Genomic DNA, 27,779 nt, shown 5'->3' with positions numbered 1-27,779 from the left:
AATTTCCCTAAATAATGTGGTGATGGTGTAATGTCTTATTTGCTATTACACTCATTCCATGTGAGCATGAAATTCGAGTCTAATATAAAAAACACTGTTCTGTTATGATGCTAAGAGGAAGAAAGTAACCTTACTGCCCATTTGTGTATTTATGGGTGTGATTAACGTATTCGGGTGCAACAGCGCACACACACAGTGTACATCACCATGCTCACATCATCGAGTTCAGCAATGTGATCTCATAATGCCACCATTCAGAAGCCCTTCTCATTCAAAAGAATTTGTTAGAGACATAGAAAGGCCTTGTTTGTTTGGGCTGATAGTTCTGTTTTCCTGCAGCAGAAGCTTTCTAAAAAAAAAAATATTATATATATGTATATATAAATCACAAACTTGACACTTGTTGTCCAAACCCACTTTCACAGGTAGAGCATATATGCTAAGATTGCAACAGATGCCCCCACTCCCACCGCCCCCACCCGTTGGGAATCACAGTCTAAACAGAATCTTTTATCAAAGACAATCACAGAATTAAACATAAGTGTTACAGAGCCTGTCTGTGCTCACAGCAAGGAAAAAAACAAAACAAAAAGTAGGCCACTATGTTGATCCCAATGTTAACATTTCATCTTGTATGGGAGATAAAGAAACAAATATTTTCCTCTGTAACAACCACTGGCCATTTCGTAATGTGGTGAAGCCATCAATCTGCCCATTGCAACACATGCAACAGTTTACCTTTCTTTCTTACCTAAATACAGAAACGGAATTAAACAAGCAATTGTTTAAGAATCAGCAAAGTCATGCAAAATCCATCTGCTTCCTGCAACATAGTCATGAAGAAACTTTGTCAAATGGCCTCACATGACCACTGAGACACACACACACACACACACACACACACACACACACACACACACACACACACACACACACACACACACACACACACACACACACACACACAGCGGTTTAAGAATAGAGCTGAACTGTACACAGAAAGTTTTGTAAGATCCATTTCATGTAGAAACAGACCAAAAAAAGCCACGATAAAGTGTTCTGGTATGAATAATTTGCCACTTCTTTTTTGACTTATCTGCAGCAAATACAGACAAAACATAGTATTAGTAGTTGCATTAATAGTGCCAATATTATCCTCTTGCAAACTTGCCCTACAAAAACAGTGTAATCTGCAGTTATTGTACACACATTAGAGGTGTCACTGGGCAGACAAAAGACACTCCAACACCCCCTGGAAAACAATAGAAGGGGTACTGTACAGCAGGTCAGTCATGCACCAAGTGAAGAAGGTTGCATCCTTTATGACCACTGCAGCAGCCTTCCTTTATGAATTTTGAGCCAACTGGGAATCCCTATACTCCCACATTTATGGATTGCAGAGAAGCCTGTAGAGAGCGATCTGCTCACAGATTCCAGCTCGTCCAAACTGCGTATGTGCCAACCACACTGTGCGTGCCATGTTACAAAAATTAGGTGATGGGCAACCAGCTGAAGCACTACCAAAGTGAACTGTGTGCCAGCAGTCATCATTTCACTTTTGGCATGCACTGCTGTGTGCAAGGGTGACAACGGCAAGAATAATTTAGGCTCCATGTTTGCTAGAGATGTAACTATTTTGGAGTTCCCTGACATTACACCAGATTTCTGTGAAGTTTAAAGTCAGCAAAACCATGATAAAGGGCAACAGTTATTCTTAGCCAATGGCTTGTTGTCAGACTTCATTAAACTTCTTCTTAATTCAAGTTATTTCTATCTATTAAATCTATTAAAGCTTACAGAAAATGACCTAGGAATATGCTCACATTTTCTGAAAAAAAAAAAAAAAAAGTGATTGTATTGCAAAGTTTAAATTTGTGATGACAGTTTGGGAAAAGTAAATTAAAAGCAAATTATCTGCTGGATTCTGACTGACAGAAGCTGAATCTGGAAATATATTTTTTATGCTCTGTTAAGCAGGTATTGCCCGAGTCCTGAGTAAAATTTCCTTCATCACACATTACCTCTTAATAATGTTTGACATAACTGAAGTCAAAAATTAAAAGACCACTGAGACGTTACCAAGCCCAGAAATTCTTATTTTTTTTTTTTTTTGTTTACACAGAAATGGCCATAGGAAAATTAACTTGACATGACATAATCTTACACATAGTTTTTCACCCATTAATCCTTGTGCAGCATTTGTTTGCTTGACATACTTTTCTTGTATGCGCACATATTTCTGCTGGAAGTGGCTGAAGGATCTCTTCTCAAGAGTCAGGGAGGCTACATGGGAAATTAAAAAGGCTAATTACAGTGTATATGTCGATGGCCGGCCAATATCACACTCTGTGGTTTTTTTAGCAGTGTAAACAGGGCAGGCGAGAGAGGCAGAGAGTCAGATTAGGAAGGCTGTGTGTGTGTGTGTGTGTGTGTGTGTGTGTGTGTGTGTGTGTGTGTGTGTGTGTGTGTGTGTGCGCCAGAGGGAGGGAGGGAGGCAGACAAGCACAGTCACCAACAAAAACATAGCCTGGCTGTTCACTGAGCCTACATAAATGGCTTACATAAGAAAGTACTCTCAGTACCAAAAAACAGCAAAAATCCATAAACACACACAGACAGCCCCCTCCCCTGAGCATGTGCGTGCGTGCACACACACACACGCACGCACGCACACACACACACACACACGCACGCACACACACACACACACACACACACACACGAACACACAAAAACAAACACATTTCACTACACTTCTGAGGACTCACCTCTATTACCACAGCTATTAAAAAATACATATTTCTACGGTCTATTTTTAGGTTTACAATGCTAATTTTGAAAAATGAATTAAAACACTGGCTAAAATGACACAGTGACAAAAAAAAGAGAGAAAAGAGAGACTCATTCACAGCATCTAAAACTCAATCTGGTTTGCACACACAAATAGCACAACAAGTACACACGCATTCATGGGAAGACACACAGACGCAGTATGCTGTCAGAACAATGAGTACAGACACCCCCCCACTTGTACCCTCTACCTTGAGCGTTATAACGAGCTCTGCTGTACAGTTTTATTTACACCAACCTCTTATCAGCAGTACGGCAGCACAGAGGCTGCCAATTGGAAAGGACAGGCCACAGTACTGCCTGTACCCTGTAGTGGAGTAGGTGTATATCGCCATGCCCCCAGCACGTTTTTATCAAGGCTTGGAAAAGTCTGGACTCGCAGCAGGCTGCCTCTCACAATAATAAAACACACACACAGGCGTGCGCACACACACGCACGCATACACAGGATGACTTAACACAACTACAAGCACAATATCACAGAGGTCACACAACACAAATACAACTAAAAGAGGTTTACATTTTTTACGATAATAGAGGGTAATTTACATAATTTGTCATAATTTACAGTACTGTTAGAATTGAAACCGTGATTTTTGCAGATGATGTGGTTCTGTTTGCAACATCAAACATGATCTACAGCACACAACCGGGCTGTTTGCAGCCAAGTGTCAAGCAACGGGGATGAGAGTCAGAACCTCAACGTTCTCTACAGGAAGTTCTCCACCTTCATGATTCTTTGCTGAAACACAGCGGATTGCTCAGCAGTCATGCAGGTGCTGTACAGTGCTACTGTGGTGGAGAAAGAGAGGAGTGGAAAGGCAAAACTTTTGATTTACCAGTCGATGCTTGTTTCACCTATGTTCACGAGCTCGAGGTAGTGACAGAATGAATGAGGTTGTGGACACATGCAGCTGAAACGAGCTTCCCCCATTGGGTACCTGAGCTCAGTCTTAGTGACATGGCGAAGGTAGCACAGGTAGAGACTGCATCCTGAGTGCTTCCCCTTGAAGGTTTTTCAGATACTTCCAGCTGGTAGCTCAAGAACTCGCTAGAGAGATTATGTAGCTCATCTGGCCTGGGAGCGCCTCAGCACTCCCAGGAGAAACTGGGAAATATTGCTGGGGAACATGATGTCAGGAATACCCTGCTTAGCCTGCCGACTACAGATGAGCAGAAGAATTTTAATTGATGGATGGATGCAGTACTGTGTGAAAGTTCTAGGTCAGAACAGGGAAAAAGCAACTAACGAGTGACAAAATTGTGAACAACTCCCATGATGTAACGCTAACCCAGTTAGAGCTGAGTGGGAAAGTAATAAAGTTAGGACAGAAATGTCATCAGGCAGATAAACTTGCAAACTCATGGGCTACATAGCCTAAATTACACTCTAGTCTTGAAGCCCTCCTTTTGGCTAATGGGACAAAAAAGAGGTGCGGAATCTGTAACAGGACAAGAGGAGATAAATAGCTACAGTAGTAAAAGGAGCTGATATGGTGTAATTATAGGACGTAACAAAGTGTACCTAACAAAAACAAAGTAGCTGTACATGGAAAAACTTAATGTCCTAGTGGATGATATTGCAGTAACCATAAAACATGCACTGGTTCTCACAAGTATCAAACAGACTTAGACGGGCAGAAATGACTTTATGGTGTGAGCAAACATGGCAATATAGATAAGACGAGATATTCTATGGTAGGTGGAGGGGTAGACAAGCCATCAAAAGCGCAGGAACATGTTTGCTCTCGATGATATTGTTATCGACGGAAAGGAAAAAAGAAATCAAAGGGAAGCGAGAGAGCACGAGGAAGAGAGGGGGAGAGAAAAAGGAAGCAGATGAAGACAGAGAATATTCAGGTCGCATTTGACAGCTTTACGGTCTGTTGCGCCGAATGGGATGTCTAGGGACGTGGCAAAGCAGACAAATATTGACTTGCAGAGCATTCACATGCACACACACACACACACACACACACACACAGGGAAAATACACAATACACTTCCACACAAAACCTCTAAATTCAGCCCCCCCCCCCCCCCCAAAAAAATGGATGAGCTCACATTGCAACATCAGTCACCCTTGTTTTTTTTTTGCCAAGCTCAACCTCTTAATCCATTCTGCCTGCAAACCAATTTGCTTGTCCAGTAGGTCACTGACAGTTTCCTGCCCCAACTGTTCCCTGCTTTCATGTAATGTTTATTTCTCCTCCGCCTTTGTGTTACTTTCTCTGAATGACCAAGTCTTTTCCAGAGCTTTTGCTTCTTAGGAGATTGTGGGCATGTTAGTCCACTAAGCCATCCTTCCTTTTCCCTCCTTTCCTGTACTTGCTTCCTTCCTTGTACCTCTTTCTCTCCAGTTCCCCTTATTTTCAAACTGCCTTAACAACAGAAAAATGTGCACTAAAACAAAAAGGAGAGGAAAAGTATAATATAAGTTTTCTATACCACTATCACTTCCCTTTTTTCCAGTTAGAACAATCAGATTTTTGGTGAATGTGCAGCTGGTGACATAATTAAATAAATGTTTTATTATGTTTTTGTTCTGCAAAATCCTAATTTTAATTGTGTTACCTTATTCACATTTGAAAGCCCATTATATTCCTTTGATTCCTGCTTGGTGTATCTTGGCAAATATCCAGAGACAGCTAAAGTACACATGCTGTTCTCTTAAGTACAGATATTTGCATTATAAAATACTCTGGTAAAAGTTGAAGTAGTGATGCAACTTCAAAGTAAAAAAGGACAAGCTCTGAAATGAACTTTAACCACTTAGTATAGTGCTATAACCCATTGAGAGCAATAAGCACTTGTAATGGAAATACCAATAGTATTGCCTCTTATGTGTTATTGTTCCCACCATTTACAGTTCGGTGTGTGGAAGTGAGCAGTGACACAGTATAATCAATTACTCCCCTCAAATGTGTTAAACCTAAGGTCACAAGGCTGCTTGGAAAGTATCATTATATTTGCGTTCAAATAGAATGAGTAAAAGTAAAAAGTTATGAGAAAAATACAGAAAACAAGATCCAGGATGATCAGAGAGGTGAGCGCCGCCATGGGTTTTCAATTTGCTTTCAACCCCTGTACGTTTTTAAAAGGAGAGAAGACAATGAGGCTCTGACATGTATCCATGTTTACTGAAAGCCTTAGAAATTAGGCTATTTTCAGGGTCTAGGGTGGATGAGATCTATTTGTGTGGGAGCACAAGAAGAAGGTGAAAAAGTGCGGGGCAGGAAGCGAGAGCTGGATGCACAGAGGAACCACTGGAGGCTCTCTTGGTGTGAAGTGGCAGGAAGTAGGTTAGGCTGCTCAAAAATGCCAAAGTAGACATTTTCTCACAATCCTGTATTAATCCTGTTTGGGCAGCGGCAGGTGTGGTTGTAGTGAACTGAGCAGAGATTTTGGGCACTTCAGATGTTCAGATTCTTATCCTTTAAGCAAGAACAGCAGAGAAACATCAGACTGGTCGACATGATTGTGATACCAGTGAGCAATAAGAGGAAGAACAAGTCCTACAACAAAAGATCAGAAGAGCTTGATGGCGGCGATCAGGTCAGTCTGGAATTACATGATAATATTAGACAAACAACCAAAACAGCCTAAATACACCAGGGCATGCTCTACAATATTCCTGGAACGAAACATCCGTTATACACATCTAAATAAACTACACCAATGTATGAAAAGAAGATCCCGACAGGAAGAACGAATGAAAATGATCCTTTATGGCTCATTTACAGATATTTTTCTGAGCAATATTCTTCCATCAAAGAAATAAAATGATCAATAAATACATGCTTATATAAACAATCCTCTCTAGTTCTGCAGCCTAAGAATGTATGTTGATAAAAAAAACATGATAATACGTACATATATGTATGTACATATATGTATTAAGAGTAAATTAAGATGATCTAAATAAAGATGTTGCACACACACTAATTGTGTTTATCAACCCAATTATTAAGAGAGGTTTAAATCCACAGCTTTTGCTTTAAAGTGCTCAGAAAGATCCAGCTTGGATAATTGTGTTTGCATCAACGTAGATATGAGCAATTTCAGTTGGCACGTAGTCAATATTAAGTTGAAAAAAATAAAATAAAATGAAGATATTATGTCCAAATAGCTTACACACAGTGATAGACAATAAACTATATCAGTGCTGGATATTATAGTTTTTATTAAAGACAATTTAAAAGGAGATTTTACTACTGATTATTAACCATCAATTAGCACTCTTATCAGTAACCTAATAACTATTAATAATGAATGTGAGGTCAGACCTCTAAAAATAATCAACATGGCATTCAGTTCAAGGTCAACCTATAGCAATTTGTAAGTGCAATGTTGCCTAAAGTTAATGTATAACTCAAAATGATTCACAGAAGAGCAACTAGAAGATTTACAATAATAATAATAATAATAATAATCTCTCAATTCTAACTCTTGTTATTTCATCTACATCCACAGCTGGGGACTGCTAAATTTCCACTGCCTAAAAACTTCCAACTAGCTCCTTCACTCATGAGTAGTTTTCCAAATCAGTCCAACATTAAACAGAAGCTGGCAGCACCTGTCAAACACCCACCCCGGAGCCTGGATCATTCCAGTTTGGCCACAGTGTAAGCAGTAAACTCCTTTCAGGAAATGCAAAGAAAGATTGATAACTGCAAATTCTGGCATGTTGTGTATATAAATTACAAGACTGCAGCCACGTTAATGCCAACGTAAGAAAGCAATGTTCACTGTAATAGTGTGCAGTCAAAAAAAATTTGAAATAGTTAAGCTTTGTCTATAATCGATCAAAAATTGTTTGTGCTGAAGTCGCCTCGAGATGAAATCCTTCCGGTCAGTAAGACTTTATCATGAGCCTCAGCAGACCAATTAAACTGCACTACAAAACAGAGATTTTTTTTTTCTCTTAAATTTCCAGCACAATCCCTTCGTCTGTTTGGTTTGAAGACCACTAATTTATACATTTTTTTGATCGACCACCTTTATGGTTCAGGCTAGGAAAAGACTGCAGTCCCGCTCAGAGGATTATGCCCAAGCTCCCTCTCTCAAGCTACTTCCACCTTGACTTTAGAGAAATTAGAGATGAGAACTGTCTCAGTTTGCTGGACCTGCAGTTTCTGAGGCATCTCGCTGTGGAAGAAAATGTTGGACAAGCTGACATACTAATATCATCGGGCTAAGGGCATGCTACTACCAGTTAGCCAATTTACATACTATATTAGCTTAATTCTCTGTGTGCTGGGGAAAAAAAAAGAACAGAGCAACAAACCTGCGACTCTGACCAGCAGCTGAACCCTTACCCCGGCGACCACCACACACACTGTTGCTCAGCCAGCTGCTGGGAATCTAGCAATTGACATCCTCTTTACAGTGCTGTAAATGCATTTATAGTTCAAGAGAGGACGGGATAAGATGGCTGCAGGACTGAGGCAGGAAAACTCATTTCGGCTGTAGGTTGCTGCCCGTGGGCTACGATTGGTAGACTGAGGTTTAAAATAATTGCCAAAAATATTTAGACACAGAATCGACGCTGGCTGCCCTGCTTTTTTAGTTCCTTCTTCTTCAGTAACAGGCAAAGAGTGAAAAACAAAGAAGAGCCAGGGCACTCCTGGAATTTGACCAGTGTAATGGGAGAAACAGAGCCAATACATTCGGCTTCCTTTATGTTCACATATATAAACAGGGGGATACATATACATGCATACTGCAGAACCCATCACTGTTATCCTGTTCAGATGTTTTCTCTGCTCCTGTGTTGCTCTTTCACATGATGAATCAAGATGATAAATGAGATGAGAAATTGTGGCAGAAGTTGGTGGCTGTCCCAATGCACACGCTCTCCCTCCCTTTCCCTCAGTCAATAACCTGTAAAGATTTGGCACTTAGCGCCCATTATTTCCTGCTTTCAAGTCACACATTGTCAAAGGCAACACTGAGTTTATTAAGGCTGGAGTCGTGAGGCTTGAGTGGGAATCAGGGAATACAGTGTTCACCGGGAAGTAAAATTGTAACAAAGAAGGGAAACTCTGATTTCTAAACTGAAATCTGACAGGAAGTGTCAGTGCAAAAAAGAAAATAAAATGCATTTGGAAAAGTTAACTAATGTGTTTCTAGTCTTCTGCCTGCTGCCATATCACAGTGTGAAAACTAGTCAATTGCTACATGTGTTATTACTGAGAAGCCAAGCTGAGCCAAAGGAACAACTGGAGAAAGACATGTAGATGAGAGGAATGGCTAAACAACAGGAAATACTTGAAGCATGCCGTTTTTTTTTTTTTTACTGCACTCAGGTGCATTGATTTACATACTTGTTTATTTTGTTTGATTCCAAAATCCTCTCTTCCACCCTGTTAAATCTTCCACATAAAACTTAATAAGCAAGGACTTCAAACGGACAAATTGGATCAATTAGGGAAATCTCACAACAAGAGCTATTTAAGCGAATAAACTTACCTCAAAATACCACAGAACTTGTAGTCATCAACCCTGCATTATCTGCCAAATGACACCATACAGAGGTTAGTAGCGCTTTTCCATTAGGTCATCTGTTTTCCCTGAATGGGTGTCAGAATGAGGATATTATTTGATGAGTGAAGTCAAGAAATGATTAAGAAAATCCCCATCTTAAAGAGCCTGTCCAGACTCACAACACAGATGACATTGAGATTCAATTAGGTATCATTTACGCAAGCCTCAGATTAGTTTTCTTGCCACCTTCCTCAGCTGCTTTCATTTTGTGAGACAATAAAGCTAAAAGACAAGCAAGTTTAATTATGTATATATTTTTTCATAGATTAAAAAAAAGAAGTAGAAACAGACCTACATTCTGTTAATCATTAAATTAGTGTCTGACTATAAGGATGAATTGTTTCATTGTAAATTTAATGTAGCTTAAGGTAATCAAATGGATTTTAGGAAGTTTTGGAGTTTCCAGCCCTTCTCCTGCTGCAGACCCGCAACTTTCTGCGCACAGGCAGCTCTGGATATATAGATACAGCAGAACTGATACTGTAGAAGCAATGACAGCTCTTGGCAGGCAGCCAAAAGTAGGGAAGTGTGTGTGTAGTTGGAGGCGGTGGTGGTGGTGGGGGATACAATCAGCTGAGGCAGAAATAGGCCAAATGGTGACTGTATGGTTCAAAGGGTTCATCTGTCCTCTCCAGCGGCTCTTGGAGCAGGGCTTTCCCCCTCTTTTCCTGCTAATACCTTGTAGCGCTAGGAAATAAATTCTTTTCTGGGCATGCACTTAATTTCATTTGTCTATAGCATGCATCAAGTTTGTGCGCTGGGATGAGTCATCTGAATCTAAAGAGAACAAAATGCCTCTTTTTGACTTCAGACTGTGGTTGTGAAACTGGCGAATTATGCTAAATATAAAAGCCAAGCGCACATCTGATCTAATAATTAAAAACTGGATTTTTGTATTAATACATTTTTTTTCTGCAACCACGCAAAGTCAGTATGATTTGTTTTGTGACATTTCAATTATCAGTTTTAAATTTCTTAATTAATGAAACCAAAGCTTTCCGCACAGTTTTGCTCCCGCGCAGTTATTTAACATGCAGTTAAGATTCTGTCACCTTCAAAAGCATCTAACATTAAAAAAAATAAAATTTTAACGACCTGTGTTTAAGTGTGCTGCAAAAGTGACAAAGCAGAGCAGTTTTTTTTTCTTTTCATCCGGATGTGCTTTTTGATCTTTCAGGAGCTGATTTATTCACTTCAACCAAATGGATGGAAACATCCCCAGTTTACATACAGTAGCTTTTTCTTTTTTTTTTTTTTTTAACATTTGTTCAAGTCTGAAAGTAGGTGACAGTTTGACAGAAACATCTGTGTTGGTGATATGTGCTGCTCTCATGCTGGGTGCGCTCATTATGTCTTTGTACGCTTTTGTCTTTCAGTTTAATCCACAGATATTTCTTTATTTATTTAATGCGTATTTGTAGCTTAAGTTTCATAGGAATTATCACTGTGAGAGCGCGCTCTCATTTCCAGATGAGCGCATGCGGAGACTCGTGCAGATACCTCAGCACATTTTAGTCAGCGGGTACTCATTTAGGGTAATTTTTCAATTTGTAGGGTAGCCCTGTAGACAAGTCTTACACTGTCTACAACAGAGACCACGAGAGGTGGTGTCCCTGTCGCAGGAGCTAACATCAATTAATTGTTATATAAAACTAACCAAGTAGCTTTGGTGCCTGAATCTAACCTAAGAGTCGTTTAAATGATTTATGCCATCTCCCCCCCCTAATATTTCCTGATGTGTGGCTTCATTGTTCGGCAATATGCTTTTCTGCGTAAAATAACTGCAAACAGGTTGGTAGTGATGGTGTTGGTACTGCTGCCTGGAAACCTTTTCACGCAATTCCTTTTAAAACCAGCGAGTACAGCAAATACATTTAAGGCCAATGGATGCAGACATTACAAGGTAATCAGAAGCACGAGTGTAATGTCATATCACACAGACTGCCAGAGGCATAATTGGACAAACAGTGCTGTCGGGATGATAATGTTTCTGTTCTTTTGTATTTGTTGTCTGCAGTACGCTTACACAGATCACGGTAGCCTTTAGTTCTCCAAGAGTTCATTATCCTTACAGTTGTGCTTGATTTGGTGTCAGGCAGTTGAGGCAGCAGACACTTCACTAGTCTATTTGAGCTAAAAGTGATTATAGTCTAACAGTAATGGTAACAATGTTGTGAGTTCGTGATTGACTGGTATAGTTTCCATTTGATATGTTGAAAACCTTAAGTTTCATATATTTAAACCCAAATTCCTTCTCCAATTAGGCACAACAAATATAGAGATAGGCATTTGGTGCAGCCTGTGTGCAGATTGTTTCAGGATCTGTCTATAAGACAGTGGACTAATAGTTCCAAATCAATATACTCTGTACCATCTAAGCCCCCAAAAATCCTCTGGGGGGGCCCATCCAAAAAGCCTGTTTACTCCCGGATTGAAGTGCTTTTCCTTCTGACCAGCCATATTAGTATTCTGTGACCACTCGCTTGTTTTCAACAGTTATAACACAATATCCATGCTTTGCTTTTATGTCGCACCTCCCAGTGGAATTAGTAGCATAAAAGCAATCCTTGTGTGTCCTGGCTACTTCCAGATGGCTTTGGGAGTGCTTTTATCTTTTCCCTCTGCCTCGCTCGCTCCGTCTCCTTTCACTTTCTCGTGCTTTCTTTCTTCCCCCCACATGAAAGTGCCGTCGGCAGATCTTTGCTTAGCCGGGTTCATTCTCTCTTCATCCGAAAATATAAAAGTTTCAAAGAGCATTTCATGAGGGAGCTCTTCCATAAATGGGATTCATAGCTTTCTAATCTGTGCTGCGAAATTGATCTAAAAAGTTTCCCAGAGCTATTGGCCAACTTACATAATGCAATAAAAGGTCGTGCCTGAGAGAATATTTACTTTTATTACCGTTTGTGTCACAAACAAACGCCTCACTCGGCTTTCTCAGTTGGGGCTGTAACAGAATTTTGATGCCTTGCCAAAAGAAAAAAAAAAAGTCTTCAGAACATTTCATCTAAATTTGCAAACACTTTTTTTTTTTTATAAGACAAAGCAAAATTTGGAGCCAACTGTCAAAAGCTAAAATGGGGCTGGTGGATTCCATTTAATAATATAAAAGCAGACAAAATAAAACAGCAAAATTTAAAGGCGTGCACTCTGGATGCTGTGTGAAGTGGGCAAAGACAATGACACTTGCATAATTCATGAGACTGTCACATGGTGAGGTCAAGACACACAGGAAAATGCACTTGTCTGGCCACGGGAAAAAAAAAACCAGGATCCTTAAAACCCGCCTCGATACGAGGCATGAGCGTGATGATAATCTAAGAGAAGAACAACTGGGCAGGACATGTTAACAGAGAGTGTGTGACTGTCTACGCTGATGTAAAACCTGCCTAATTACACACACTGTCATGACACAATGAAGGAGCTGTCAAATTTGATTGGCTAACGTCCATTTCTGCCGATGTCAGTGCATACCAGGGGCTCATTAGAGAAAGTGTGACAAGCGCTGGTGAAAATCTAATAGCCAGCGTGAATGCATGACACACTGTTATATCATTACAGGAACAATGTTTTACTGTTGGCCATAATGCTGAAGCAATCTGAGGCATTTTTGAAACCAGAACAACAGCTTTACTTTTTTTTTTTTTTTAATTTCCTGGCAGGAATTGGTCACACGGTGTCTGTCTCATGGATAACTCCCACTTCACTTCCAGGTGTGACTCCATATCCAGCTTGTGAGAAGATGATGGTAACAATACACAGAGAGGGTTGTCAGAACAAGCTCTGATTTGATACGACAGCAAGCGCTCAGCTGGCTGACAGCTACAGCGTTTCAGCAGCACTCACCACAGGCAGTTTACATGACATACCACCCTTAGACATAAAGCACATTTCATGCTTTGATTTTAGCGCACACGACCAAAAGTCAATGATATGAATAAAATGCACTATTAAAGCATAGGTCTGTTTTACTACTAATTAGAAATTTTCTTTAACGAAAAGAAAAGTTACTGCAGATTTCATAAATATAGTTAAACTGTTAGGCTTTAACAGCTCTGTCAATCTAACAGTGGATTTGAGGGTAATTAAAGGAAATAATGATGTCACAACAGACAACTTTACAAGACTTTTTTTTTTAAATGCATCATTGGAAACTTTGAGTCTGTTATGAAGGATTTATTGTTATTGGTACACTTTATAAAGGGATATATTAGGTATATAGTACAACATATCCTACCACATACAACAAAAAAGTCATACATGTGCATCGTCAGAGCATTTCTATTCATGGACTGAAATCTTCTGCAGATGCGTTTCCATCTTCACGCTCAATATCATTTGACTATTGGGTGCAGAGAATTAGTTGTAACTGTAGGGTTAGTGTGTGACAAACAACGTCATGGTCACCACATTACAAATGTATCGATTGTGTCATTACAGTCTATCAACACACAAACAAACGCCGCGTGAAAGGGAGCCTGGTGATGTCCCGAGAGCTGTCCTGTGTAAATGTCGCACTGGTTACTTTCTACACTGTGACATGTGTGTGTGTGTGTGTGTGTGTGCGCGCGCGCGCGCAAGCGTGTGTATGTGCATGTTTGTAGGTTTTACAGTCAAGCTCAATACAACCATGCCTGCGCACACACTCACACAAAGCAACACAAATCCATACTAGCCACAGGCTCCTCTCCAATCTATTTTCTGCTCAGCTGGTTTTAAATGAAGTTATTATGACTCATTAAAATGCCCACAAGCTTGTGGAAGTCGGCCAATTACGATTTAAATTTAGCCTCCTGCTCTCACAACCTTATCCCCCCCCCCCCCTCGTACAACCAACCTCTCATCACTGCCTCTGCTTTTTTTCCTCTTTTCTTGTGGGAGAGGGGTGTTTGTAATGCATTTGGGAATCCTTTAATCCCCCCCCCCCCCTTCTCTCTCTCTCAGACACACACACACACACACACACACACACACACACGCGCACACACACACAGCTCATATGTCTATACATACATGTAGGCCCACTGTGATACAACATGCAAGATGTAAGAAACTTAACGATCCTTGTGAATAATTTTGCCAAGAATGATTATATATCAAAGACAAAGATAAAAAAACAAAAATAAAAATTTAACTGGGTTTGTGTCAACATGTGCAGGCCAGATACACATAGCAGAACCTCCTCCAAATGTGGCAAATACCACTAATTGCTATACAGGACTGCACAACTGGACCTTGCCAGCACCACATATACACACACTCTCAAATCCACACTTTTAAGTTTTTTATGTAACTGAAGCTTTTCTTTGTAAATATTGGTTTCACTTGCTCATCCTTTTGTTTTAATGGGACCAGACAAGATACTACTGGATATGCAAGTCTTGTTATCCACTGTTTATTGGGAGATATGCAGCATTATAGCACCAAGTTCAAAATCACAAAATCAAATTCTTTTTTTTTTTTTTGAAAGAGAAGTTGTATTACTTTTCTTTTTTATTTCCACTGCACTACATTTTGAACTACTGGGGAATCTAAGAGTATGTATCGCTGCATTTTATGATGATGATGATGACAGTCACAATGATGATAATGTTAGGAGAGAAGCTTAAAGTGGAGACTTATTGTGTCCAGATAAGGACCACTGAGGACTCAATCAGCTCTGGCCCTCTGTCATCTAAATGCCCCGAGACAGACTGAAGGACCCTTTGCCTAAAAAAAGACACTCTCAGAATACCTGGAAACTAGACTGAGAAATTCCACCTGATCCTGCTTTAGCCCCCTTGAGCAATGCTCACTATTCAGCCAGTAAGAGCTCACCAAACACACACACACATACACACACACACACACACGACCTAATTTAACATCACACTCTGGAGGAAACAAATGTCTGCAGCCTCTGTATCTTCTCCTTCCTTTTGAGTTAATGGTGAGCATTGTGTGTGTGTGTGCATGTGTGTAGCTTACCACATGTTTGTGTCTGCGTGAATGTGTGTGTGCGCTTGATTTGCATGTGTGTTTGTGTGCATTCTACAGTATCATTTGAATTTCCAGGAGAGCAAATTAATTGGCAGCCTTTTGCAATAATTGACTTTTACCACACACACACACACACACACACACACACACACACACACACACACACACACACACACACACACACACACACCAAGCACTCACATCTCTCCCTTGGACACACACACACACACACACACACACACACACACGCTGCTTGCTGACAACAAAGCTGCTGGGAGGAGGGAGGGATGATGAAGCGAATCCAAAATTCAATCGACTGTGTTCTTGTTTTGAGCAGAAGGCACACAGTGTACTGTACTGTGAGAGGCCATAAAACTCTCACTCTCCACCAAAAAAAACAAAAACCAAAAAAAAAAAAAAAACAGCCTTTGGTAGACACACAGACATTTCAGCAATCACTCTCCATCAAAACACTTTGTCTCGCATACAAAAATAAGACTTGGCATCAGAGCGGAATACCAAATCAGGCCCATTAAGGGAGCACAGGGGCACTTGCTACTTAGCAACCAAAAGGATTTAAAGCTGCAATATCCCTGTAATAAAAGGAATAAGATCAAGTCCTCGTGTTTTTTTCTTCTTGTCTGAAAATAGAGAAGGCTGAAAAGTCAACTTTTAAGTTTTTGTCTAACTTTTTTTTTGAACTACGGGCTTTAGGAGTGACCTATACCAAAGCTTTATGAACTGATTTGATAATTTTATTATGTGCTAATAAAGTGCAACTGCTTCTTCGCTGGTGAGCAATTGTAAGGCCACACAAAATAAATCTGCACAGCATCAACTTATATGAAACGATCATTTTAATTTCACCTACTGATCACATTTGACTTAAAGCTATTTTCTTACATTTCTGCATGTTTTCAGCATTTTCATTACTGTATATAATTATCAAATGGTATGCAGGAAGACAAATTACTATTGAAACTTCTATGGCACAGAGACCGACAGTTAAAAGAAGACTGACAGCCTTTTCCAGAAGCAAATCTGCTTTACAAATTCACGAGGATCACAAAATTGGAAGGGGGTGCTATTCTTCCTGCAAGTACTTTTTTCTTTGTAGAATGAAAAATATATGACAAAGAGTGAAGAGTAAAAATGGTCTGGATGGAACAAACAGCACAGCTTATTACCTACAGTTAAAAAAACTCTCTCAGCATGAATGTGAGGATGAAATTTCATAATTCAATTCAATTTTATTTATATAGAGCCAAATCACAAAAACAGCCAGCTCAAGGCACTTCATATTTTAAGGTAAATACCCTACAATAATAGAATAATAAAGAGAGAGAACCCCAAAATCAGTGACAGTGGGAAGGAAAAACTCCCTTTTAACAGGAACCAACCTCCAGCAGCACCAGGCTCAGGGAGGGGCAGCCATCTGCCACAAACGGTTGGGGGTGAAAGGAGGGAGATTGGTCAAAATAAATTTATAATAACTAATGATTAAATGCAGAGTGGTGAGTGAAGAAGAAACACTCAGTGCATCATGGGAAGCCCCGCAGCAGCCTAGGCCTATTACAGCATAACTAAGGGAGGGTTCTTCACCATCTTAGATTATCTTTCTTGTGTACAGAGAGGCGAAGTGTGATGCAAAAATGCTCCACATACCTGCAGACCACTTGTTTATACCAGTGCATTGATTATACTGCTAGGCAATAACATGCTGAAACATATCATGATACAAAACATATTATTAGATAGTGAGCCATCCATGGAAGTAAGTGATACAGTTAATACCCTATCAGCTGCTTCCAAGAAGGCAGCTACAGGTGTCAGGTAAAGCCACGCTGAGCAAAATGACATTTAAGGCACCAGCGATTTACTTTAAGGGTGGTTTCAGACACAGAGCTGCCAACTGGCCAGGCTGTCAGAAAGGATCATCTCTTACACTGTTCAGCCAGGTTATTTTTATGTTTTATTTCTTTAAACCACTGCCTTTCCAAGAAGCCCAGAACACAGGTACACTGAGTTCTCGCTAAGGATCGCAGCTGCACTGACCAACACGTTTTTAATGAAGCCACATTTGCTCATGACCACGGTCTGACAAGTTCTCTTCCCCACACCCCCCCTCCCCTGCCCCTGCCAGGGAAATACAAATATTGACAGCAACGCCTGATGCTATAGTATCCCGAGTAGACCCCTGCGCTGTGTCACCTCCTGCCTGTCCCCCATGTGCCCTCTCATGTAATATAACCCAGCTGAAATTTCTCCAGCTGCATAATCCCAGTGATGTTTGGAACAGTAAATCAACAGGTCAGGGGAAGTATTGCAAGAAGTGCAGGGGAAGTTTTAAGTTGCACAGGGGTAATTTTATGGTACTGTGGAATGAGCTGCTGCTGTTTGCTCTGTCTGTCATCATATGTTAACCTACCCAAGAAAATAACGTGCACGTGTGCACGTTTGTGTGCATGCATGCAGGACAGAACATCAGCTGTGGTGAAAGAAAAAAAATGTACATGCAAAAAAGCTTGACACTTTGGGCCATACTTTGTTTTTTTCCTGAACTACTTCTTTTCCTACTACTTGCTTTTAATAGCACTGTTCCCCCCCCCGCCACCCCTCCCTCCCTCGAGTCTCCTGTCTCTCTTCTCACTCATGCATACACACACAGTCAGACACATACACATTTAGGAATTTGTGGCCTGGAAGGCAGTCAAGTTTCATTAATTTCTGGGTTTGGGTACAGTACAGTGTGTTCCTGGACTCACATCTGCGAGCAATCATAAATGCTGGAATGCTGGCAGAACATCCAGACCTGCCGGCACAAATATGTCGTCATCATTGTGAGGGAAGAACCGGCACAAAGCCAAAACAGCCGACCAGTTGACTGCCAAACAACCAAACGCCACGGAGATAGAAACACAGACAAAGAGCTATGGGAAAGCGGCCCTCCCGCCTCGACGCATTCATATCCAAATTCTTTGCATTTTTCCTCACCTAAATGTTCTAGACACTTACGTGGGTATTTTACTCCCACACTTAGATTGGGATCAGATTGGAACAAAGCTTTCAATTTAAGGGAGCCAACTTAAACAGCTGGTCAAGGACAACAGCAATACTAGTGTTTTGGATAACTCGGATTTTATGTTAATGTGTAGTGTCCGAGTCCAGTGAACTGCAGAGCAAAGTATTTAAACAGACAGATGAATTTACATTGCATCTATCATGTTCTTTTTTCAGCACACAACCCTAAAAGATCAACCAACTAAGATAAATCCCCCACAGGCTGGTTAGAAACGTGTTTCTAAACAGGAAACCTCACTCGGGAAATAACACTGTATTGGCTGTACTGGCTGACTAATGCACAAGCCAAACACAAGCATACCAAACTGATGAGGCCAGTGTGACACACCACACAGCCCTAACACATGATCCCAAAAATGCCAGGAGATTATCATCGAAATGTTTCCATCAATAACGCTGATACTTTGAGATAATGTGCGTTTGTGGGTAAACTGCAATTAAGCTCGAGAGCATGATGGCTAAACACCAGCTCTGCCAGAAATAGTTTATTCCATAGAAAGTTCATTATTTTGTGATTGTCATTTTGTCGTACTGCCTAAATTTGGTAAGGACTCTTAAAATCTTGCCAACACCAAATACCTGGCTGCTTCATCTCCAGGGAGGTTTTGCTAGCTTGTCAAAGTCTAAATGGATCTCAGGTTGTTGAAATCAAACTACAAAAAATACTGTCAATTGTTTTTAATATCATCTTTCATGATTAGATTTCAAAAGCACAGTTTCCTTAGGTAACAAATGTCTCAGAAGCGCTTAAGCAATATTTCTGTATTAGATTATTTTTGAATATATACATGTTCTAATGGTTTTTTTAATTTAATTAAATTCAGCAAACTGCTCAGCACATCAGTTTGAGAGAAGACAGAAGGGTTTCTTGAATGCTCAAAGGCATCTGTACTTTAGAATGTAAGAAAGTTATTTTTGCCACATTTTTTAAAAACAGCTTGATTCAACATAGCCTTGCTAGCAAACAACTAAAATAACTCTCTCAACTAAACTTAACTGGAAAATCAAGTTCTACCTGTTGAAAGTGCATCTAATGTGCTAGCAGAACACTTACCAGAAATATCTGCTGTGACCTAAACTGAATACAGTACTTTTATTATACTTGCTATTTTGAGCAAATAATGCTGACAAGTACAGCTACCTGAGGGCAGATGGTGTACTCATAACAGTCAAAAACACTGTACAAGCCACCACTCAGTAGTGTCTTGGCTACACAGGGGAAGGGAAGGGACCCCCAACGAATTTCAGCCAGTGGTATCGTAGAGTAAAAGCAGGTGGGACGCTAATTCCAGATAGCCAGCTAACAGCAGTGGATTTTTTTTTCCAGGCATTGTGCTCCAGTATTGTTTATTATTATCCAGTATTGTGTATTAAATTGTCATCTTCAACATAGAAGACTTTAAAATGTGTAGTCGGATGCTGGAAAAGTCGTAAATATTATTTAAAAGTGTGTCAACCGCAGCTAAATGAAATTATCCAATTTCCAATAACTGCACAATGTGCCATGCTCAATTCGATGTTGAAAGATCACTGGTAAATACATATTGTTTAGAGCAGGCTATATAGTTTTTCTTCCATAAAGTACCCTACCAGATTTAAGCTGAGAAACGGTGAAAACAAATCTAACCTCCATCCTGGGTCAACAGAAAGACTAAACACTGTACATTAAACATGAACAAACACTGATGTAAAGGAAACAGACTGATAACACACAAGTGCAAGGAGTAAACTACCACGCTGTGCAGTTTAATATTCTGTCTGCTTTTCCTGATTCCCGTACTGTCAGGCACCATATTGCAGAGGCAATCTCGCCATTCATATATCTTCACATATGTCGTCAAACACTTTGCAAGCCACTACTGCTTAAATAAAGATGGATCTTTTTGGGAATACGGGTGTTCAGGGAACGTCTTATTAGTAATCTTATTATACTGCATGCTCACTCATATCAGTCTGGTCTGGTCTTGTTTGATGAGCACGCATGTGAACACACGCGCACAAATGAGTAGTGTCTAAAAGCAACGTTGTTTTTGAGCCAGTGGCTCCGTAGTGTAGTGGTTTACACATTCTAACAAATGAACGATCCCCGGTTTGTGAGCATCCGCAAGTAGCTTCTTCTTTTGATATAATACATTTTGAATGTCTCGTATTCATTGCACAATTAGTTAAAACTATAGTATTTTCTACACTACTGCAAAGAGTTTTGATATGTTAGAGACTTTATTACATAACTTATTTTATAAGAAATATCAATCAAGTGTATACGTTAATTACTTTAACTTAGTAGCAAAATCTCTGCTTTTCAAAGGTTAAAAAAACAAAAATAATAATTTTCATCTAAAACTGGAACAGTCGCTGAAATCAAAGATTGCAGCAACATCATGAGGCTGTTTTGTTCTAATTGCACATTTTAGTTAAAGCAAATGGATGCATACGAGTAAATGTAAGCAAGCAAGTAAAATTTTATTATTATTATCACAAAACGCTTCGCAAAAAAACTGCTAAAACAAAAAGCAAGTTTACAAAGACGAGCTTTTAGCTGCTTTTCAAAGGAGATCTCTGAGCCCACAGATCCTGGGCTCAGAGAGTTTCTGAGTGTGTGTGTGGGGGTGTCTGTGTGTGTGTGTGGGGGGGCATGTTCAAACATTCAATATTTTGATTTTTTTTTTTTTGATGGAAGTGATTTATTACAAAAAGATAAAGTTTACCAATATTCGTAAGCCGAGAAATCCGGAGTACAAAAGGTGCTGTTAAAATTTCATGAAAATAACATGTTGGTCCTTTAAATGCACCCAAAAGTGGCTGAGTCACAGTTCTCCACCCTGCTCGAACCCCCATCTGCAGGCTTTGGCTCAGCAAAGGCTGTCAAACAGTAAACGTCAGGCGGAGATTAAAAAAAACAAAAAAGCCCCCCCCAAAACACAAAAACAACAACATGGAGCGAACTGAGACAGAACAAGATGAGAAGAAAAAAAAAATAGCTGGCACAAGGTAGACTGTACATACTGTACCCTCAGTGGTGGCAGGCAGCCCAGACTGGCGAGCTGCCAAGTCCTTCGTACAACAAGCACAGAGAGACAGACAGACGGACAGACAGACAGGCAGGCAGAGAGTGAGAGACAGAGTGGAAAGCAGAGGGGAGGGAGGCAGCAGCAGCAGCAACAGCAGCGTCTGAAATGCTCCACATCCACGACATGCTGTGCATCCCAAAAAGCCTCTCCACTCTATTGCTTCATCTCCCTGATATTCTGTCTTTTCTGAAGGGAGCTGAAGGATGATGGTGGCAGCAGTGAAGGAGGAGGAGGGGTGGAGGGGCTGAGGTTAAGGGTTTTGGGACTTGGTAAAGTGTCATCATTACAGAGAAACGCGACCAAAAAATAAAAAATCCAGACGTGGTGTCAGACCGAGAAAAAGCCTTGAAAGTCAAACGGTGGAGGCGGAGGTGTAGGAGAGAAAAAAAAATGAAAAAGTGCAAAAAATAAAAAAAGACAACAAAAACTATCAAAGAGGCTTTGCCTCGGCGCTGTCTCTTCCCTAACCGTCGCCCGTCTCGACAGAAGCGCTTGTCTTGCCTTTTACGCCAGACCAAAGCGGCTATGAATCAACACTGATGTGTGTAACAGTACAGGTTGATGTCGTGCGTCAAGGCTGCCTCGCATGGAAAGAGGAAAAAAGAGAAAGAAAGAAAAAAAAAAAAAGTTTGTGCACTTGCTGCCACAGTTGCTAAAAATACACTGCCCACATCTTCCGCTCAGTTGCCGTTCTCAAGGTGGAGTATGCGGTTCTTCCTAGAGTTTTCAATCTTTTTTTTTTTTCCATTTGATCTCCTATCAGCAGAGTTTTCACCTCATGACAATGGCTACAAATTGTTAGTTTCTATTAACCTGTTGTTACAACAAAGTATGTTTAAATTATCTGCTTTCTTAGGGAAATCTATCCAAGTACACCGTCTACAAAATAACCTATTAGAAGACTGTGTTTATATTCTGCTAGTTTAAGATTTTTTTTCTTAAACAACTTTATTAAGGAAGTCCTGAAATCTCAAACACACATGTGTCTACCACCTTTTTTCCTTATTCCATCAGGGCGGTTGTTAGTGATAAAGGTAGCGTTAAGCAGAAAATTCAGTGTGTCCCATAATAAAGATACAGGGTTCTGGACAAATGGCTCGATCCCGGGGCCAACATTAACACAGACTTGGGGTTTTGTGAATATGTGCAGGAGGTGTTACCTCATGAGGTTCCATGGCTTTTACAGTGTCTCAATAAACCATCTGCACTTAGGGCCTTAGCAGTGGGGAACTCTTTGCTGCCTATAAAAGACGGTTCATTCCATTAAAGCAGTGGGTTCAGAGCAGCCAGACTGTGTTTGTGTGTGTGTGTGTGTGTGTGTGTGTGTAATAGTGTCAGACTCCACCAATCAATGTGTCCACTGTTCTGAATTGTGCTACCTATCAGACCTCTAATGTCACAGAGGTGTAGGATGACAGGATGATGATGATGTGCAGGCACCTCTTGGGTTAAGTTTCCCAGAGCTGCTTAGCTTGAAGAGTCATTTAATCTACAAATCACCGTAACTAGGTTATGCTCCACATTCACATGTTCAATATAGCATATTTATAGTCAGACAGAGCAAATGTAAAGCAAGTTTTCCCTCCATTCCACTTTCAAACAGCAGGAACTTCAGTGCTGATGTTTATTGTAAATGCTTAAATGTAAAAATCTGTTTCCAACACATATACTGCACAATGCATTTATAGCCTATAGTTATATATAGTATCTGTTAATAGATGCTAACTAATTAATAAAGTAAAGGCTAGTGCAGTTCATTCAGACTACCTCAGAGCATAAATCTGAAAGAAAGTGAGATTCAGTCGCTCATATAAAAGGGCCATGCATGTTCAGCCCATTAGGTCCCATTTTACTATCACTGACCAAGAAGGCTGTTGCAGTGTATTTGGTTTCTATTAGTCAAAATGAAACTTTCATAGAAAGTTTACAGTGATTAAAAAAAAAAAAGTGTGTTAATAAATTCTAAAATGAAGAATCAGGCTACATTAGTGTAGTGCATTCAGTCACATGTCAAGCTTTTGTCCTCTAACCTCTCTTACCCTGCTGTTGTGGTACTTCTAATTACTACTTAAGTACGATTTGGCAACACATGTAGCAAGTAGAGCTATCACAGGCCAAAGAATTATGGAGCAGCAAAACAAACTACTGTCATTTTAATAAAGAAGTCAGACACTAATTGGCCTTCTTCCATCACCCTGTGAGCAACTGAGATCTGATTTAATGCTGCACATGGCACGCGTCTGCAAACAGCAGGGCACAGTGAGAGGAGCTGGTTACCTCGCTGAGAAGTTGGTGGAGTACAGCTTGTCGCCTGCAGCTCCTTATCTAACGGCTCACTGTGGCTGCTCCTTCTTGCTCTATTACTTCACCATTTTTGATCCACCAAAAATGGTGAAATTGAGCATTGTCTCATTTTCTTTGTAGTGGCAAATGCTAAGGTGGCTGACAAGCCTTTAACCTGCCAATACTTCACATGCACTAACATTGTGCGCTTCATCAGTCAAGTCTACTGCTCTTTTTGACACACTGACATATTTACATTGTGAGGCAATATAATGATAACCACAGAGAAACTCTCTGCATTGCACAACTACCCATTTTGCAAATCTAACAAAACTTTAAAAAGTTAAGCAAAACGGAGTCAAATAAATTGAAGAACACAGGTTGTTTTGGAAGTTGTCATGAGATATTTTAAATATGCTGCAAATTATTTACAATGCCTGGATCCAAACATATAAGACAGCTGGTCCGGGCTGAATGGGTTATCAGTGGGGTCCTGCATTACTATTTTTTGCTAAATTTGGTGTCATACTTTGACTTTTCGGACAACAGAAAAGTCTGTCAGTAGCACTTTCCTGTACAGTGAGGCGGTAGTGAACACTCTGCCCTTTAAAGACTGTCACTGCTAGCTCAACAGTGATCACAGCGAGGGGTTGTGGTTTTGGGGTTGGTTTGATTTCCTTACCTGAATGAGACAGCAAATGCATTCGTAGACGGAGGCTGTCCAGGAAGCTCTTCCCACACAGCTCACAGCTGTAGGTCTTCATTCCACTGTGCATCTTTCTGTTGACAAAAAAACAAAAGAAATTATTTACTGTTCGATGGATGTCTGTGTCTGTAGCAAAGCAGCTGTTTACAGCTCTTAACTGAAGACTTCCAGAACACAGAAAGTTTGGCCTTGTGCATTTTGAGAAAATATGTCACACTCCATCAGTCCTAACGTCAGCACATAACAGTAACCATCAGTGCAACAAGTCATCCATCTACCACACATATTCTTCTGCAGGGACTACTTGACCATGACTTGGCACTGTACAGTAAATCACAAGGTGTTATTCAAGCAGAGGTATTATCATCTACCTACATCTAAAGCGCTGCAGATGGATACGGTGCTGTAAAGTGAAATAGACTAAAATAAGTATTGAAATAGACTGCTGTCTTCACAGAAACACACAGGACCCATTCTTAGTGCTACAAACCATTTATGGAACAATTTTTGACATCTGCTCTCTAAGCTATGAGCTGTCGTATGAGCTCGAAGCCAAATCAGAGCTGCAATAAATTGTCCATTTCCAAATGGACAGTCATTAAGCTGTAACATAGTTTAAGCGCACAAGGTCAGACAAGACTAAGGGTCAATATTTGATTATGTAGTAAAGGCCTTGAAGGTTAGGTAACTAAATAACATCTGACAACAGAAAGTCTAGTCTTACGGCTCTCTCTGTTGTGAAATCCTCAAAGACCCCACGGCTCAGTACAAAGCATATTATTCTTGAGAGATATCTGAAAGTGCTCTAAAGCAATTAAAGTGACACGAATTGCCAAACAACTGCCACAGTGCCTTAAGCATCTTGAGAACTTCAAACACCTCGCCTTGAGAGAGGTACACAAAGGCACAGACACACCCATGATTGTAATGATTGTTTGTCAAGTTTGTGCTGTTTCTGATTTGGCACATTTAGTCTTCCACAACTGTTGCTCTTTCACACAGCACGGCTCTGAAAATGAAGCTTTTTTTTTATGATAATACTAGATTTTTTTTTTTTTTTAGGAAAAAAAGTGACAGGTGGTGCAGAAACACTACTGATAAATTCTTTGGCTGAAAAACATACCAAAAAAAGTGCATAAGAAAGAGGCATGATTCTATACTCAGGTGAGTATATGCTTGAAGCAGACAAAAAAAGACAGCATCAAATCGAGCTTATACTCTCCACTGACTAGTCAGGTGGCAGACTGATCAGCCAAGTGCATTCTTGGGGAAACAATGCCCTTGATGAGAGTTCTGCTCAACTTGGGTGAGATGACAGGCATCCATCTTAGCGACTCTCGACAAAGCTACAGAGGAGGAGGTGGTGCCACTTTCCCAAAACATGACTGATTGATGTCAGATGTCGAATGCAAATTGATTTACAGCTCTCTTTTGTGCCTCAAGAGGGGAAGGAAGAGACAGAGCGAGGATTTAGACCAGGACCGACAGAAAGAGATTATAGCATGTCCTATGGCAATGGCTTTGGGAGTTATTAAGCTATCAAGTCTAGTATGACTTCACTTACAATTAATTGCTGCCAACCATCCTCAAAACCTGACACAAGTAGGGTAAAAATCAGAGAAGTATGAAATTAAAGAGAGGTTAGAAGTTGTGGAGAAAACTAAAGGCAGAATGACAGCCCTTTGGCATGCAGTGAGCAATTAAAAGGTCCTCTAAACTGTTCCCAAAAGGGATGAGGACACTTAAAAACAACTAAACAGGAGAAAGAAAGCATCATAGAGAGACACGAGTCACACATCTGGAAAGGACAATAATACTCTAGCTATCAATGTTACACTTAGTGGAGGCACATCATGGTACAATGGTTCATTCGAGTACCATACAACCAACATCATAATTTAATCATAAAACTTGGCATACAGATGTAGCAACATGGCATCAGGATGTTATTTTGTTACACAAATATTTGGACAACTCCGAAACAATCACTCAAACACTGCAGTACAAGTGCATTGCATTCAGTTCGATTTAGGCAGCAGTCGATGGACAAACTGTCAACTCTTCTCTTCTATAATAGTGACCCTCAAATAATATCCTTTTTACCAAAGACTAGTGTGTATTCCTAATATTTTCGGCAAAATTTAAAAAAAAAAAAAAAAAAACCTGAAAATTATTTGCATGGATGACACAAAAGACCAAACGGGAAAAGCAATGGAACAGGATTTTCTTTCTCGTAAAAGTCATACGTGATGTACTCACACACTCTCACTCCGATAAGGAGAAAACACACGTAAGTGGTGAGCCTCAACATACACAGAGCACAAAGCCTTTCAAAGGCCTTTTGTATCCCTCCTCAATCTGACCATTGTGCCCCCAGACAGAGCACTGAAACGGTATGGATGGACTTATTAAGGGCACTCAAAGCGGAACCAATGCCATGTATTTTCCCCGTAAATGTAGCATTGATGAACAAAGTGTGGTGTGCATGTTCATAGCTGGGACTGTATTAACTACCAACTGAAACAGCACATTACTTGATGCTCAACAGAATGGCAAGAGCACCTGTTAAAGTAATTCTGTCTGTTACAGAGAAGGTTTGGGATTTTTAGAAGCCTGTCTTTTTTTTTTAAACACACCAATACTGCCTTTCATTTGGCAAAAACTACAGATCCTCTAAAGGACATGTCACTCTCATTGGTAGTTGCTTCACTCAGGAAGTTGAGAAAAGTTTATTTCAGGCCCCACCTACTTCCAGTCACCAGCGGTGATTTTGCCCGTAGTCGCTTAGTTGCGGAAGGTCATTCGCTTTGACGGTCTCTGGTCGCCACATCGCTGCAGTACAGTACGCTTTCAGTGTGGATGCTGCTTAAGCATTTTACCCTCTGATCCAAATACAGTTACCTCAGGCTCCGGCAGCAGTGATGATGCATTGATGTGATTTGAGCAGCTGTATCTATACAGGCCAAATTAAGTTTCTTGAGCAAGGCTCCACGCCTTTTCTTTTAGTCCCAGCATGGACCGGTCCATGGAGACACATCACAACAATGCACCACAGTGTATGCACCCTTTGGGAGGATTTCAAAGACGTAGCAGGAATGACTACTCATCCGTGGCGTCTGCGGATGTCTTTATCTGCGACAGAGGATAATCGTGCTTAACACTGTTTCAGATAGTCTATCCAACTTGACTGGATACCATGTAGGTATAGGATGATGATGATGATGATGGAAGGTTTACCCTTTATCTGTGATATAATATACTAG

General features: G+C 40.3%; 1 protein-coding gene across 1 annotated transcript in view; it reads right to left on the bottom strand.

Annotated features, from left to right (window-relative positions):
• zbtb16a (zinc finger and BTB domain containing 16a) overlaps nucleotides 1-27,779 on the bottom strand; it is a 136,831-nt gene that overhangs the window by 58,388 nt on the left and 50,664 nt on the right. The window contains exon 3 of the mRNA XM_030747115.1: nucleotides 24,493-24,590. Within this exon, the coding sequence (XP_030602975.1) occupies nucleotides 24,493-24,590 (98 nt within the window). The remainder of the gene's footprint in view (nucleotides 1-24,492; nucleotides 24,591-27,779) is intronic.

The sequence above is a fragment of the Archocentrus centrarchus genome, chromosome 14 (genome assembly GCF_007364275.1).
Source record: "Archocentrus centrarchus isolate MPI-CPG fArcCen1 chromosome 14, fArcCen1, whole genome shotgun sequence".
NCBI lineage: Eukaryota > Metazoa > Chordata > Actinopteri > Cichliformes > Cichlidae > Archocentrus > Archocentrus centrarchus.
Note: the sequence above shows the minus strand (reverse complement) of the source record. Positions and strands in the feature narration are given on the sequence as shown.